The 17,636-nt window shown below is 42.4% G+C and overlaps 1 protein-coding gene across 2 annotated transcripts in view; it reads left to right on the top strand.

Annotated features, from left to right (window-relative positions):
* OTULINL (OTU deubiquitinase with linear linkage specificity like) overlaps positions 1-17,048 on the top strand; it is an 86,123-nt gene extending 69,075 nt beyond the window's left edge. For both annotated transcript variants that reach the window (XM_069960254.1, XM_069960255.1), the window contains exons 5-8: positions 1,936-2,085; positions 4,795-4,923; positions 11,127-11,396; positions 16,475-17,048. In XM_069960254.1, the coding sequence (XP_069816355.1) occupies positions 1,936-2,085; positions 4,795-4,923; positions 11,127-11,396; positions 16,475-16,654 (729 nt within the window). In that variant the 3' untranslated portion in view covers positions 16,655-17,048. The remainder of the gene's footprint in view (positions 1-1,935; positions 2,086-4,794; positions 4,924-11,126; positions 11,397-16,474) is intronic.
* Positions 17,049-17,636: the final 588 nt, after the last annotated feature.

Genomic DNA, 17,636 nt, shown 5'->3' with positions numbered 1-17,636 from the left:
TGAGCCCAATAGTTACCAACATGTACAAGGCTTAGGTGCAAGTGAAATTGTAAATAGAAAGTATGGCTTATCTTGAGCTTAAACAAGTGCATAGGAAGGGCAGAGTCCAGTTTGCCAAATAGGTAATAACCAGATACACAAAATACATGACTCATAATGAGCCTCTTACTGTACTTCAAGTGTCACAGTGAAGGCTTTTGCTGAATAAATTATGATGCAGACCACAGGCATGTGGAAGGGGATCTACTTATTTAAAAACAGATAAAAGTAAATTTTTTACAGCCACATGACATTTCAGAAATCAGATTCAGCCAGGACAGTATGACTGTGTGGGATTTAACTGCGAACTAGTTCTTGCAACCAGAGATCATACTCTTTTCCTGTATGTAGTGCTTTTTTTCTTTAATAAACAAACAAAGGTATTGGTGAGTGCTGCAAGTCTTTTTCTCATCATAACTTGTGCAATACCCTGTGGAGCTATAATTACTTCTATTTTCTGAGCATCACACAGTAGCGGTTTGTATTGGACTGTACCTCGAATGCAGCAAGACTACTCACAAGACTCCACACCAAGTCCTATGAAGCATGGAAGCCTCTACAGTTTTTTTTTTTATATAAATTTTTACAAACTTGAGTGATACAGTATGACTGTGTGATGCCTCCTGTTCATTGATGTGCCTGTTATCACTTCTTACTGAAGATTAAGAGGAATAGAATCCTCAAACTGAGAGACTTTGGTTTATCACTTAAGCAGATGGCTACACTTTTTGGCCAAGATATCAGCGCTATTCAACTCTGCATGTCCCAGTAGTTGGGAGACCTATGACAAACTGGAATGACAGCAAATAGATTGCCAGCTTAGTAGAATGGACCATAATGATCCATTCTGTACTGCAAATGAATACAGAAATCACATACCAAGCCCAGGCATTTGAACAGTGTCTACACAAACAATAAGAAGGCACTTGTATGACATTGGGCTATAAGCCAGACATCAGAGGCTATCATAGTGCAGCGCAAAACAGCAATGGAGGATGAATTGGAAGTCCATGAGTCACACTTTTATCTTGGACATAATTATAGCTCTAGATTGGTCTGGGCTTTGCCATGAAAAGACCTTTACAAGGGAAGATCACGTGGTCCTGCTCCTGGGGTTATGGTGTGGGGTGGCATAATTTACAATACAAGACCCTCTTGTCTTTATTACTGTACACTAACAGCTTGTTATTGGTTTGGTTGTGCAGTGTCTCTAGACATGTCTTCCATCAGCATATCTTGGACGGGCAGCAGCAGCAGAGGATCTTGATGTTCAAGTGCATTCAGCATGACAGAACATTACTTAGACTAGCATTACTAACCTTGTGGTTAGAATGCCAAGGGGTATTAATTTGTATATTTCTGCAAGTGGTGCTTATATCTTAGGCTGCGTTCACATTACGTATATTTCAGTCAGTATTGTGGTCCTCATATTGCAACCAAAACCAGGAGTGGATTAAAAACACAGAAAGGATCTGTTCACACAATGTTGAAATTGAGTGGATGGCCGCCATTTAATGGCAAATATTTTCTGTTATTTTAAAACAACGGCTGTTATATTGAAATAATGGCAGTTATTTACTGTTATATGGCGGCCATCCACTCAATTTCAACATTGTGTGAACAGAGCCTTTCTGTGTTTTTAATCAACTCCTGGTTTTGGTTGCAATATGAGGACCACAATACTGACTGAAATATACTTAGTGTGAACCCAGCCTAATACTGCAGACATCAAGATGTCTATTGACCCTGTGATTTAAATAATTCCATAACTTTTCCTTCTTGGTGTTGCAATTTCAATGTTGAGTTGTGTAAGTATATACTGGTGCTAAGAGAAATGTCTCGAGTTTCATTTTGCCAAATTAAAGGCTGACAGCATAACTTTGCATAATGTTACAGGCATATGCAGATGTGTACTGGAGACATAACATCAAGACCTTACAACCTGTAAAAGAGGATAACTACTGTATGCTCAGGGCTGTCATGTTCCAGGTTTTCAGTCAAGCAATCCCTTTCCCTGGATGGATGAAGGAGAAAGATATCCTAAAGGTGCTGTATCTTTATATTGTGCATAAAAAACATATTATGAATAGTCAATGCTCTGAAATAATGGCCATCTGTGCCATAATTGCTTGCAAGTGCATGTGTTTTTTCTATTTAATTAATAATGATTGGTGGGGGTCTACTCATCGATCAGCTGCTTGTAAGGGCTCTGGTGCTGGTGTGAATGCCACAGCCTCTTCAATGTTTACCTCAGCCCATACTGTTTGCAGTGGTAGTGTGGTGTCCCACTACAGGTGTTTCTAGTCTTTACACCCCTCGCAAAAGTATGTACTTCAAACTAAAAGTGGTAATGAAGTAGTACCTAAGTTTTGCCACTAGATGTCGCTAGTATGTATATTGTGTACCTAAGTATTGCACAGCTGGATGTAACCAAAGGGTTATTGTTTTAGGATCTGTGCACCAACGGGAGTTCTTTTACTTTTCTACCTATCTTTATCCTTCTCCTTCTCTTGCACTCTCTTCTCACCGCACAGCACACCTTACAAATGCTATAGAAGGAAGTCACATGGGGAGAGGAAGTGTAGCCACACCTTAGTAAGTCTAACTCTGGCTGTTGTAGATAAAGGACGCAAGCCAGAAAGGTCCCTGTAGTAGCCAAGGAGGGCCCTGGCTTCTGCCAGGTCCCCTGAGGACAGTGGTTGGTTGGTCCCTGTAGAGACAACTTAGCACTTGTTTCTTGAAAGCAGCACTTCTACACACTATGCAGTGCGGAGAGGACAAGTCAGGGATCACCCCAACCCATGCCGAGAACCAGTCTAAAAGTGCAGGACAGTATCCAACAGAAGAAAGGAACTTATGTGGATAGAGCAAAGTTGCTAGAAGCCTACGTACTCTATCTTTCAGCGCGGGTGTCATCAGAGAACTCTGACCACTCTGCTCATCCCAGGTAACAAGGTCTGGGGCTTGTGTCACCCTCTAGGATGGTTCGCCCGACACTGGTGGGTAATAGGTGGTGCAAAGACCTAAGAGTCAAAACACAGGCACAAGTATTCTCTCTACTCACAAGTACTCTACTTATTCTCCAATAAAGTTCCGACAGAGCACATTTCTACCCTGGGTTGGGACTCTCTCAACATCCTCCTCTCTACTTCTCTGAACCTCTTCTACCTCACAGCACGGCTATTAGCGGGCATGGTCTAATCGCTGTGCCCGCTAATCAAATTTTCAGATGCAGCTGTCAAAGTAGACAGCTGCATCTGAAAGCTCATGCAGCCCGATCCGTGGTGGTCTAGTGGGGTCGATCGCCCCCCCGGGACGTTGTCCCGGAGGAGCGATCCACACATCTTGTACCTGCCGGGGTCTGCGCTGTAATGGCGCTGATCCCGGCTTGAGCATTTTTGATCGCATCAAATCCAGAAAAATTGTAATAAAAAGCAATCAAAAGTTGCATATGCGCAATCAAGGCACCGATAGAAAGAACACATCATGGCGCAAAAAATGACAGCTAACACAGCCCCATAGACCAAAGAATAAAAGCGCTATAAGCCTGGGAATAGAGCGATTTCAAGAAACATATATTTGTTAACAATGGTTTGAATTTTTTACAAGTCATCACATAAAAGAAAAGTTATACATATTAAATATCGTTGTAATTGTAATGACTTGAGGAATATGCATAACAAGTCAGTTTTACCCCAGGAAGAATGGCGTAAAAACAAATACCCCCTAAATAAAAAACAATGTGTACAATTTCACCACACTTTGAATTTTGTTTTGGTTTTGCAGTGCAATTCAGCCTGTAATTGCAAAGAACAATTAGTGGTGCAAAAAATAAGGGCTCAAGTGCTATGGCCTTCTAAGCACAAGGAGGAAAAAAACGAAAGCGCAAAAAATGCAAATTGGCTCTATGCTTAAGGGGTTAAAGGACAACTCCCAGGAAATTTTTTTTTGGCTTATTTAACACACATTACAAAGTTATATAACTTTGTAATGTGGTTAAATACCCGGTCTGGCCCCCTTCCCCCACTTTCGGACCCCCGACCCCCCCCCCCCACGGAAGTTAAAGAATGTATACATTACCTATTACGGTCGTCACGGTCCTCTTCTCCCGGGCGCCATCTGGTGACGACGACGTCAGAGTCGGGGGGGGGGGGGGCGGTCCGGGTCTTCTTCCTTCTCTGCGTCTTCATTGAAAGTGAATGGGAGAGAAAAGGCTGCTGGTGCACATGCGCACCAGCAGCCTTTTCATTGGCTGGAGCGCATCACATGGCTTCCAGCTTGCTCAGCCCTGATTGGCTGAGCTTGCTGGAAGCCATGAGATGCGCTCCAGCCAATGAAAAGGCAGCCGATACGCAAGCGCACTGGCAGCCTTTTCTCTCCCATGGATCCGGAAGTAAGAGACATCGCTGGACGGCGGACGCAGGTGACGGTGAGGTAGACGGCGGGCGAATGGAGTGGCGATCGTCACCGGAGGGATGGTGAGTATGGTATCTGTGTGTCTGTGTTTTTTTTTTGGGGGGGGGGGGGTCCCGCGGGAGTTGTCCTTTAAGTTGACCAAGCAGAGAACCACTCTGTTGCCCTGACACTTTTTTATGACACGTTCTGTAGATATGCTAAAAAAGTGACTTGCAAATTGCAAGCTAGGATACTTATGCACCTTATTTTTTCACTATGATTCCATCCTGGTATTAGTGCATATGTGCCAGTTTATCTTATATACCTATATGCATACATCTCCTTCTTTTGTTCTTCCAGCTTCCTGAAAAGCTCCTATATTCTCAAGGATGTAACTGGATACAGCAATTCAGCTTTGGCCCAGAAAAATATGCTGGCCCAAAAGTTTATGGAAAATTACGCAGCTGTCTAGAACTCTTTAAAAATGAGGTACAGTAATTACATGGGGGGGGGGGTCATAAAGATAAAGATGTACCAGAGCAACTGAACAGGTATGTAAGAGATATCTAGCAACTCAGTTTAGTTCGATAGATATGACTATGACTAAGGGCCTGTGAGCATGAAACATGTTGGTCTGAAGAGTTTGGAGTGTTTATTCAATAAAGACGTATTGATTAGACTACACCGAGTTGCTGGATATCTCTTCCATTCGTGTTCAAGTTGGGCTGTTTCAGATCCGAGCATAGGTGAATGGTTTTTGGCAATAGTGGTGAGTGATCGACTCTTTTCATTTTATCAGAGCCCCTCAGTTATTATGGCTGACAAAAAGTAGCTTAAAGTGAATCTGTCAAGTACAATTTACTCTCCAAAATAACCAGATAACCGATAACTGATAGATAACATGGCTCATGATACCTTTCATATATCCATCTGTGCTTCTATAATGTAGAAAAGTGCTTTTATTCTCCTGTGTCCCCAAAGCCCCTGAAAGCTGCAAGTTGGAAAGCCTTCTCCCATACCAGATCCCCTCCACCCATGTCCCAAGGGTGCTATATAAAGAGATCATTTGGCTCCTATCTGACCAGTTGTAGGCTCAGGATTGTATTCAGCCCAGGAGAGGCCATTGCTAGTGTGAAAATGCTAGAGTAGGGACCATGTCTCAAGAACGCCTTAACGTGGCGACATGGTACACTCTGTTTGATCAAATAGTTTGCTAAGATTCTCATTTTTTAATGTTTACTGTGTGTACACTGGGAGGAGTATATACAGTGAGCCCATGCACCTGTCAGTTGCTGTTGCACCTTCTTTTTTTGCCCCTCCTGCTGACTGTCATTCAAGGATGGGAGCGGAATTGAGGAGGCTTTTTAGCAAGAAGCTTTCAGGAACTTGAGAAAGCCTTTCTGACACATTATTCTGACAAATAAAAGCATTTCCTACATTCTGGAAGCACAGATAGACATGTGTATATCAGGGGCGTAGCTAGGATTCACGGGAACCCATAGCAAAATGTTTTAGGGGCCCCCCTCCCCTACGCAAAACACAAAGCACTGCGTATATATATAATCTGCTTTACTGCTGGTGCACTGATAACCCCTGACCTATGCACGGAGCTCTGCATATTTTCCTTTCCTACTTGATTGCAGCAGCTGAGAACAGAGGTCAGAGGTTATCAGTGCAGTGAAGCAGAGATCTCTGTCTTCTGCTTGTTAACCCTTTTTTTTGAATTGCAGCATGTAAGTAAACATTGGGTCATTTACACACTGCAGTACATGAGGGGTTAATCAGAATGACACACGCTCTTACCTTCTCCCCCAGGCCCCCCTCCTGCACTGGCCCCATAGCAACTGCCTACCCTGCCTCTATGGTAGCTACGCCACTGGTGTACAGAAAAGGTACTGTGTGTCTCCTTGACCTAATAGCTATCTAATAGTGTCAGCAGGTGAAAAATTCTTTTTAAGCTTTGTTATGAGAGAACTACAGAGGAATGGCAAATCTGCACTAAACTGTGAAGTGCCCCTGTGGATTGTGCAACGGAAAAAAAAAATCACTGTATTAGTATGTTCACATGCTTGTGATTTGCTGCAGATTTTCTCTTCTGTATTGAAGTCATTTGAGATAATTCCCAGCAAGTCATTAACAAAACCATAGCTTGTAAAAAATACCCTATTTGAAATTCTGCAATTGCATTTTTGCAGCAAAATTCATAACTCTGCTCATTTATTGCAGATTTTGGCATGGATCTGACTTCCTCACAGCAGCCATTTACAGGGCAGCTTTCATTTTTCAAAATACTCTGGTAAAATGAAAATGAACAGTGATTTTTTTTTTTTTTGACAAATGAGAAAACAAAGACCAGTGATACCAGTATATAATACTGGGTTTACACGGAGCGTTAATTCGCCCGATCGTACGATTAACGATTTTGATGTAACAATTTTTTTTATAACGATCAGCGTTTAGACGGAACAATATATCGTACGGAAAAATCGTTTTGCGATTGTTTTGCGATCGCTTAGTCTATCTCGCACATAGGTTAAAACGGTGAACGACTGTTTATTCGGAACGATCTGCAAATTTTTTGCGAATGAACAACGACGATTTGAGAACATGTTCAAAGATCAAAATTAACGATTTCTCGCTCGTTGTTTGATCGTTCGCTGCGTTTACACGTACAATTATTGTTCGAATTCAATCATTATCGTGCAAATTCGCACGATAATCGTTCCATGTAAATGCAGCATTAGAAACAAATATCACCACACCTTCACCACATAGTGACTAATGCCACCATAACATTACTAAAATCCAGTGTACCAAAACCAATACCAGTATATAAGAAACACATTATAGCCACACCATAGTGACTAATACCATTATACCATTACTAAATAACATCCACTAGGCAAAGACCAGTATCTCCCCACACAGTGACCCATATAGAAGTAGATACCAATGGTACACAGGCTCTGCTCAGCATATAAGTGATTACAGTGCATTTACATCCAGTTGAACACAGGGGCGTCGTTTTATCTGATCAGAGTCAATCACTTTTCCTTTCCTTCTCCATCTGGAAGTCATTGTAAAGACTTTACCTGGACACAGCTTGTCCCTGCAGAATCTGCCTGACAAACCTGTAATGCTCTTTTGCTCCAGCACTATTCTCACCTCTATAAAAACTTGCCATCAGTATTGCTCCACAGTGTAATAGTGCCCACTTTGTGCCCCCTCTGGCATCTCCAAGCAGGTAAATTCACTGGTAGTTAGCTTCCACCAGTTTAGGTACCCTCCCTATTGGTAATAACTCTGGTTGTTAACCCCCCCCCTCCTAGTACGTAGTAATATCTGCAATGTAGTAGGCATCCCAGTATAGGTAATCCCTCTGTAAGTATAGGTATTTTCCCCTGGTAGTTAGTCCCCCACCACGTCATGTAGACATCTCCCATGATCGTTAGTCCCACACCCCCATGTAGCATTCTTAGACCCTCTTCTCCCTATCTAGTCATTTCCCCTGGTATTTAGCCCTCCTCTCCATATACGAACCACCAACACCACTACCATCACAATGTAGGCATCCCACTGTTACTTAGCTCCTCTTCCGCCCTTTGTGGGCATACCCACTTTCAGTTAGGCCAACTTACCCCTATGTAAGCATTTCCCATGGTAGTTTGCCTCTTCCCATGTAGGCATTCCCCTGTTATATAGCTTTTCTCCCCCAGTTTTGCAGCAAGATCCATTGCAATCCAAGGTCCTGTCAGTTCCTAAAACAAAACTCGAAGCGAGATTTCGGCTACGATCTGTTGTGTGTGAACTGGCCCTAAGGCTATGTTCACACACAATATTTTGCTCAGTATTTTGCAACCAAAACCAGAAGTGGATTAAAAACACAGAAAGGCTATGTTCACACACTGTTAAAATTTACTGGATGGCGGCCATTTGATGACAAATAGCCGCCGTTGTTTTAAAACAATGGCCGTGGTTTTAAAATAACAACAATTATTTGCCACCAAATGGCGGCCATCCACTCAATTTCAAAAGTGTGTGAACATAGCCTTTCTGTGTTTTCAATCCATTGGCTTTTGTTGCATAATACTGAGCAAAAATACTGTGAGTGAACATAGCCTAAATTTGCAAAATCTGCAAATCTGCACTTACCGCAGCTCGGGCCAGGAAGTGGCAGCGGGACGGGAGAACAGGGCGGCGCGATCCGGGACCTGGCGCTGGAGCCAGGGAGATAAGTGGACGGCGGCGTCTATTTACAGAACTGGGGCCCTCTCCCACCATAATTAACGTAGCACTCAAGTGGCAATGAATGGCAACTGGGAAGGGAGTTGGAAGGAAATGGGCACAGAATTTACTGTTTCCTTAGTGCCCATTTATCATTCATTACACCTTTAGCACCTTATTTCACAAAAATACTCAAGAAAGACTAGGCAAAATGACATGTCAAATCTTTGAGCGGAGAGACGCGTGGAGAGCGGAGCCCTCCCGTAGACACACTGTTTGATACTGAGGCAGACGTGATTCGTGGAGCAGGTAGAGTATCTTCCCAGTGGCGGGGGGTTAATGGGGCTGGCACTTACTATGACAATCCCCACAATCCCACTGCGAGTATGTAATCACATTGACATTGACATGATAGGTGTCAGCAGTGGATTTCGCTGCAGATATGTTATGTGTGAAGCTATCCTTAGGCTATGTTCCCATTATGGCATTTTAGCACAAAAATATGGCTATTCATAATGTCAGGAATAGAGAATCAACGGCAGAGATTAACGTCTAGTCTATTCAAATAACATGGTACAACAATCCAGAGCCGCAGTGTTTCAGTGGCTTCTTGCCACCATAAATAAGTGAAACAACAAGCATTGTATATATATATATATATATATATATATATATACACACACACACGTGTCTAAAAACAATTGGTGAACAAAGTGATTATCATTAAAAAAAATATGTGTCAAGGTTAGGTCACATGGGGTCATGTTAGGCGACCTAACACAGATGTATCTAATGATAATCACTTAGTTCAACAAATGTTTTTAGAGGTGTATATATATAATGCTTGTTGTTTCACTTATTTAGTGGGTGGTTGCACCATGTTATTTGACTAAACCACACGTTCACCTGGTTAATCGTTGGAGTGCCATGGAATCTCTATTCCTACACTGATGTGGTCTGCAGGTCAAGACTTACTGCCCTATTCCACGGGCCGATCAATAATGTAAACGAGCGCCGATCTGCTAGATTGGCGCTCAATTACTGGGCCTATTCCACGGCCCAATGATCATTTAGCGAGGGCTGCAGGGATATCGTTACTGATGTCCTTGCAGCCCTAGCAGCATACATTACCTAGCAGGGCTTCTCCTCCGCTCCATCTTCATTCCGGTCCCGCTTGCAGCATCAACTCCGGAGCGGCCTGACTGAGCTGCCAGACCGCTCTGCCAATCACTGGCTGCGGTGGTCCCGGCCTGTTATTGGCTGAGCGGTCTAATAGCTCAGTCAGGCGGCACCAAAGCTGCTGCTGCGCTTGGGACCAGGATAAAGACGCAGCGGAGGAGAAGCCCTGCTAGGTAATGTATGCTGATTGAAACGTCACTCTCCCGCCGCGCATCGCTATTCCACGCAGCGATGCGCGGTGGGTGACCGATGATTTTAGGTTTGGGCCTAAATAAACTATCAGCTGATGACACGATCATTGGCTCATCGTTTTCTCTATTCCACCGAGCGATAATTGGCTGAATCGGGCCGATTCGGCCGATTATCACTCCATGGAATAGACCCCTTAGGTCCGCTGGCACCAAAGAACTTTTTATTTATCGTTGTGCTGCTTCATTTTTGTTCATTATTCATAATGGCAGCAGCAAATTATGTTTATGATCATTATTTGCAGCTGTCATTATCAATAGACGGCCATTTCTTTACGCTAAAATGCTATAGTGGGAAAATAGCCTTTGAGGGTATGTGCACACTGAGCAATTCTCAAGGAATAGGGGTATGTGCACACTGAGGAAAAGGCGAGGAATTAGGTGAGGAATTGAAGAGGAATTTCAGATTGAAATTCCTCCCATAAAATATGTACGGAGCAAAGTCCCATTGTGTTCAATGGGTTTTCTGCTGTTGTTCACACTGCAGAATTTCCAAGCAGAATTTTCTGCTGTAGATCTGCTAGAGGAATCCTATAGAAGTCAGTGGGGGGCTTAAATTCTGCTTGAATTCTGCCTCAAAACTTTCTGCTTCAATTCCTCGAGAATTGCTCAGTGTGCACAAAGCCTATAGGATTCCTCTAGCAGAATCCGGATAGAATTCCGGATGGAAATTCCACTGTGTACACAGACAGACGGAATTCTCATTTTGCTCTATAGAAAGTAGCAATGTTGCATTTAAACGGACAGAATTCCGTGTGTATTTTGCGGTGGAATCCACGAGAATTGCTCAGTTTACACATACCCATAATGGGCTTGAGTTTGGTTCACATGTTCTCCCACAAGCATAAACTTTTCAATTCAATTGACACAAAGGTCTCTCCTTTGGTACATGTCTGGCTTATGGTTACTGGCGCATTAGATCAGTATTTTCTATTGAATTTGACAAACAAAATGAAATAATATGTGTCTAGCCCATGTAATATTTGATGCAGTGTGCAGCTTCTATGATAACTAAGATTGCCATGTTTTCCTCTCTTCTAGTGGCTAGATTTTTGTGCATCTAAAGATCGAGTGGAAAGAAACAAAATGTGCAGGTCATTTTTTTCTGACGAAACCAAAGAGAATAAAGTGTATGAAGCTTTAAAATTCATCATGTTGTACTTAGTGATTGAAGCTCATGAAAATCTGAAGACTGAAGAACAAATTCCCAGTTTCTTCCACTTTTTATTTTCTCAAGACACATGCACTGATCCTCTGAGCTATATGATGAACCATTTAAACATGGTTGGTGATACTGTAGGCATGGAACAGGTAAATTTGTGGGGTGATTTTAAAAAAATTTTTTGGACATTATTATATAGCCAGCCCAGTCAGATAGCAGTCCAACAGTGAGCAGCTTCATGTGAGCTTGCTTAGAACTGATGATGGAGGGGGAAAAATCCAACCCTCCCTGCGTACATTATTAATCCCCTAGCGATCAGCTTATTTTACAATGCAAACATAACCTGATGATAAGATGCACCAAGGTTTTAGAGGAGGAAAATAGAAAAAAGCTCTGCCACCATACCTGCACCTACACTCTCCACCTCACCTCATCTCAATTCTACCTAAGGTCCGGTTGCTGTGTGTCCGGGACAAAGAGCCCCCAAAACACTAGAGCCTACTCGCTGGTTCAGAACCAGTCCCATGGATGCGGGCCACGGTATGTGCTGCACTTGGTATTAATGGCCCTCTGTGTCAGGTTGCTCAGGTTGTTCTGGGTTCAGTGGTGCTAAGGAGTTAACCCTTAATGAGCTGTAAGACGGTGGTGGCAAGAATTCTTTCTTTCCCCTTTCCTTCTATAGCTCATTGAGGGTTACAGGTGCAAACATTTACTGTTGAAACTTCTTAAAGGCAAAGTACACGTTTTATAACAATAATTCTCAATACATATAAACAGCAGCTGTTGCTTGGCACTAAACAACAGCCATTGTTTTGAATATCGACAACGGCCGTTGGTTTAAATGAAAAATGTCATTAAAGTCCATGGAGAACAGCCGGAAATAAATTACATGAACATTATTTCGATGGCTGTAGCCAAATAAACAACGGTAGACGCTGTTTGCATTGACTTCAATGCAATTCATTGAATTATGAAAAGAATGGCTCTTATTTTCATAAAAAGTCTGGTGAAAATTATTGTATTGCCCCCCAAAAAGTTATACAAATCACCAATATACACTTATTACGGGAAATGCTTATAAAGTGCTTTTTTCCCTGTATTTACTACTGCATCCAGGCTTCTCTTCTTGGATAAAATGGTGATGTCACGACCCGACTCCCAGAGCTGTGCGGGCTGTGGCTGCTGGAGAGGATGATGGCAGAGGGATGCTCAGTGTCCCTCCAGTGCCCTGTGTCCCTCAGTGTCCCCCTGCCATCATCCTCTCCAGCAGCCACAGCCCGCACAGCTCTGGGAGTCGGGTCGTGACATCACCATTTTATCAAAGAAGTGAAGCCTTGATACAGTAGTAAGTGCAGGGAAAAAAACACTTTATAAGCATTTCCTATAAGTGTATATTGGGGATTTGCATAACTTTTGGGGGGCAATACAATACTTTACTTTAATAAAAAAAAAATTGTCTGACTTCTCCTTTAAAGGTCACTGACTGAGATCCCTTGTGTGAGCTGGGTGCTTGGAATACTTTTTTAGATAAATTTCTGCTTAACATAGATATACTGTATAGAAGACGTCCACAAAGAAAGGTGTTCCAGTATCAAATCCAATTAAAAATGCATTGTTTTACTTTAAAAAAATCCATAATAATAAAGACAGACACGCATGGTCTCACTCATACGCTAGACACGTTTTGGCCACTGTGTAGCCTTTATGAAAGCATAATCACAACAATGCATTTTTAACTGGATTTGATGCTGAAACATCTTTCTTTGTGCACATTTGCTTTCCTGGCTTGTCTCCAGTTGAAGTCCTCTGCACCTCCAATTAGACCAATTAAAGCAAGAAGAGTCTTGGCACTACTAACGCAGAAGGTGCTCTATCATCCAATATAGTCTATTTGTAACAATAATATCAAAGAAAGTCTTTGTAAAAATGGGGCACTCACCGCTTCCTGAACTGTAAAGGGGTTATCCAGTGCTACAAAAACATGGCCACTTTTTCCCCTACTGTTGTCTCCAGTTCAGGTGTGGTTTGCAATTAAGCTCCATTTACTTCAATGGAACTGAGTTTCAAAACCCCACCCAAACAGTTGGGGGAAAATGGCCATGTTTTTGTAGCGCTGGATAACCCCTTTAATAGGCAAACAATTTATTCACATCATAGCAGGTAACATAAGACATGGATGAGTGAATGGGCAACAGCCTGTTTCCCTCACGGACGTTCGCTTCCTCTCAGCTCAGGGCAGAGATAATAAATATATAAATAAATATATATATATATATATATATATATATATATATATATATATATATGAGAAAAAAATCACTGCTTTGGCAAAGATATACTTGAGACAGTCTCTGAATACTTGAAGTGACTGGAAATAGATTTGGCTTGACTGAAAGAAGAAGTCCAGGGCAATAAAAAATGTTACTTACGGACATAGGGTGGGGGTTAGGGCTGGGCGGTATACCGTCAAAATTCCGATACCGTCTCTGGCGTCGGTTAACCGACCTCAACTCTGCCAGGACGGTATCTGCGGTATTTCCCCCCTCCCTCCTCCTCCTCCTCCTCACCGGCGGCCGCATGCTCTGCTCCCCTCTGTTAATCTTCCTGAGGAGGAAGACTGGAGATGTGACAGGCTGCGCACAGGCGTGCTGTGTGCTCAGCGCTGTTGCTGCTTCCGGGCGGCTCTGGAAGCTGCACGGTGTGCCCTGCCTCCCCTCTCCCGTACATAAAGTGGCTGGGGTCAAGTATATGTCGGCACATCCTCCCCCCACCAGGCACCGCACTCTCTCCCCCACAGGAATCCTCGGCGCCTCCTTATCTTTTGGCAGTGCTGAAAGCAGCCGTGTGTGACGATCTGCCCGGGACACAGATATATGTGCTACATCACTGACGGGACGGGGGCAGAGGATTCCTGTGCAGGAGAGAGAGAGAGAGAGCGGGGGAGCATGGAGGTGCCGACCTATACCTGACCCCAACTGTATGTGCGGGAGAGGGGGGGTCCAGAACAGCTTGTGACAGTGACTGGGGGCAGATATTAGGTAGAAAGATAGATAGATAGATAGATAGATAGATAGATAGATAGATAGATAGATAGATAATAGATAGATAGATAGGACTTTTATCTATCTATCTCCTATTTATCTATCTATTATCTATCTATCTATCTATCTCCTATCTACCTATCTCCTATTTATCTATCTATCTCCTATTTATCTATGTCCTATCTATCTATCTATCTATCTATCTCCCTATCTCTCCCCCTCCCTCCCTCCCCATCTCATATCTCTCTCTCTTCTATCTCTCTCTTCTATCTATCTACCTCTCTCCTATTTATCTATCTATCTCCTATCTCCTTTTTATCTATCTCCTATCTATCTATCTATCTATCTATCTATCTATCTATCTATCTATCTATCTATCTATCTATCATTAAATCTAAGTATTTTGAATCTCTGAGCAGCACTACTTCTGATAGTGAAGATACAGGGTGCCCGCAGGTAGTCTTGACCAGGACTTCCACAATATTCCAAAGGATCGTCCACAGCACTCCAGTTCGTGTATCAGAATACGTGATTTAATGTAACATAATAGTGCAGCACAGCTGCACTATTATGTTACAATAAATCACGTATTCTGATACACGAACTGGAGTGCTGTTGGCAATCCTTTGGAATATCATTACATCTGTCATCTATCTATCATCTATCTATCTCCTGTCTATCTATATGTATGTATGTATGTATATATAAATATATAATATAAATATATATATATATATATATATATATATATATATATATATATATATACACACACATACACACACACACACAAACAGGGAGAGATTTATCAAACATGGTGTAATGTGAGACTGGCTCAGTTGCCCCTAGCAACCAATCAGATTCCAACTTTCATTCCTCACAGACTCTTTGGAAAATGAGAGGTGGAATCTGATTGGTTGCCAGGGGGCGACTGAGCCAGTCTCACTTTACACCATGTTTGATAAATCTCCCCCACAGTATATAGATAGATATAGAAAAAAATATAGGCAGCACAATAAACGAACTGTGGGTGCCAGCAGACAAATCCCAGACCTTGGATCAAGTCAGCTAGTAAAAAATACTCTGATGGTAATACAAACGTGAAAACATGAATTCATTCCATATAACAATGTGCAGCAAACTTCACAAGTAATATAAAACGTTTTGGCATCTCCTATGCCATTTTCAAGTGCCACTTGAAAATGGTGTAGGAGGTGCCAAAATATTGTGTATTACTTGTGAAGTTTGCTGCACATTGTTATATGGAGTAAATCCACATTTGTATTACCATCGGAAAATGGGGTTTTCAAAAGGGGCGTGTTATAATTATCGTTCAATATATATCGTTACCGCGGCTACATGTACGATAAACCGCGATATTGATTTAGGCCATTATCGCCCAGCCCTAGTGGGGGTAACATAATAAAGAACCTATCCTTACCGGGCCCCATGCCCTCGCATTGCTGAGCCCTACTCCATTTCTTCCCCACTATGTCACGGATGCCCTGCTCAGCCAGTCAGTGACTAGGGTGGGACACTGCTGCAGTCACTGATTGGCTGAGCGAACTATCTTTCCCCCTTTCCCACTCGTTGTGATGTACCAAGAAAAGGAGAGAAAATGACATCCAGCAGGGTCCGGGAGCTCCCTTTTGCTGCACTGCAAGGGCACAGGGACAGGTATATTTTCTTCTTTAAGCCGGACCAGACTTAAAATGACTTACGACTTGACTTGAATGAGACTTGACTGACTAGTAGTGGTAAAAGTGGACTACCTGCATGGGGGGAGAGAGATGGGACCTATCCAGACCCTTATGTACTCAGCTGTGGGGGCTTAAGAGAAAATGTACCTGCATTCACAGGTATACAGTTAACCCTTCAGCCATGCTAAATAGTGCAAAGAATTCAGTGAAATCTAGTGGTAGCAGTGCAAAGTACAATCCTTCAGCCAAGAGCATGGATTCAAATGGGATGCAAAATATAAATGGAGGACTTGTGATTCTCTCTTCTGTTAGATCCTCGTCTGGTTTTGGCACAAAAAGTGTAGCGGCAGTTTTAAAAAAAACTGCTGACTGTGTTTCCAGCCTCTTCCCTCCTCTGGTATTGATGAATACATAATAATTGTTGTCTATCAGATGCAGTTGTGCTACTATATCCTTGGTGCTAACTATACCCTCTCTTTATTCTAGGCTGAGCTGTGTTTGGTGGGCTATGCTCTTGAAGTTAGGATAAAAGTATTGCGGCTGACTAAATTTAACACGGAAGACTTTAAAAGGATTTATCCTGCGGATCACAAACGAGACTGGCATGAGATTACTTTAATGACGGACAATGATCAACACTATAACATACCAGTCATTGGCAAATAAATCATATACTACTAGTTTTTCAAGAGAGACAATATTTCCTATAAAAAAGCAATTATGGTTTGCTGTAGGTCATCTGCCATTTCACAAGTTGTTTTTTGTTAGATTCTAATGGGGAATAAGCTTACTATTAGATTACCATTTTATATATTCTAATGAATGTATAAACTGTACTCTCCAGACATAGTTATTCCTATTATCCTAACAGGTAAATTATGGTTGGCTGGAAAAAAGACACTGGGTATGTAGTATGAAGTCTGTAAAATGAGATACTAGATAGATTTTTTTTGTTTGTACAGAAATTTATTTTATGTCAAAGGGTGTATATAATTGGTTGATTTTTCACAGTAGTACATTTGTGTAAGTCTTTATATCTGTGCAAATAAAAAGTTGGAAAACAGAAGTGCTCAATTGCCCCGCATTGAGGTGATAAAGTTAAAGTTAAGAACCAATTAAAAAGAACCACTTTCACAATGAGATCCATGTATACATTACCTGTCCTCGCTGCACGGGTCCCGGCGCACTGCTCTCCCGCCCGGCCAATCAGTGGCTGCGGCAGGACAACACACTGATTGGCCGGGCAGGAGAGCAGTACGCCGGGACCCTGCAACGAGGAGAGGTAATGTATACAGAGTGGGAGCGAAGCAGGAGCCGGGCGGTAGCTAAAGGGGTTAAGGGGCCGGCAGAATTACATACACGCAGCGGTCGTTCAGACCGCTCCATGTATGTAGTGAAAGTAATCTGCCAGGACCTACCCAAGTCGCTAGGTGTGAAGGCACCCTTACTAAGGAATTTATCTATGGCTGCAGTAAGGATGTGAGCTGCAAAGTTTAATGATAGGACATAATAAGATTTATTGGTACATGAAGACAGTAGTTGTCTAAGGCAGGGTTCACATCATGAGTGTGCCCTTTGATATGGGGTGCCGTTTGTTCACAAAACGTACCACAAAATGTACTCTGTATGACAAAATTAATTTACTGAT

Source organism: Dendropsophus ebraccatus, chromosome 2, assembly GCF_027789765.1.
Source record: "Dendropsophus ebraccatus isolate aDenEbr1 chromosome 2, aDenEbr1.pat, whole genome shotgun sequence".
Lineage (NCBI taxonomy): Eukaryota > Metazoa > Chordata > Amphibia > Anura > Hylidae > Dendropsophus > Dendropsophus ebraccatus.
This window is presented reverse-complemented; position numbering and strand designations above follow the sequence as displayed.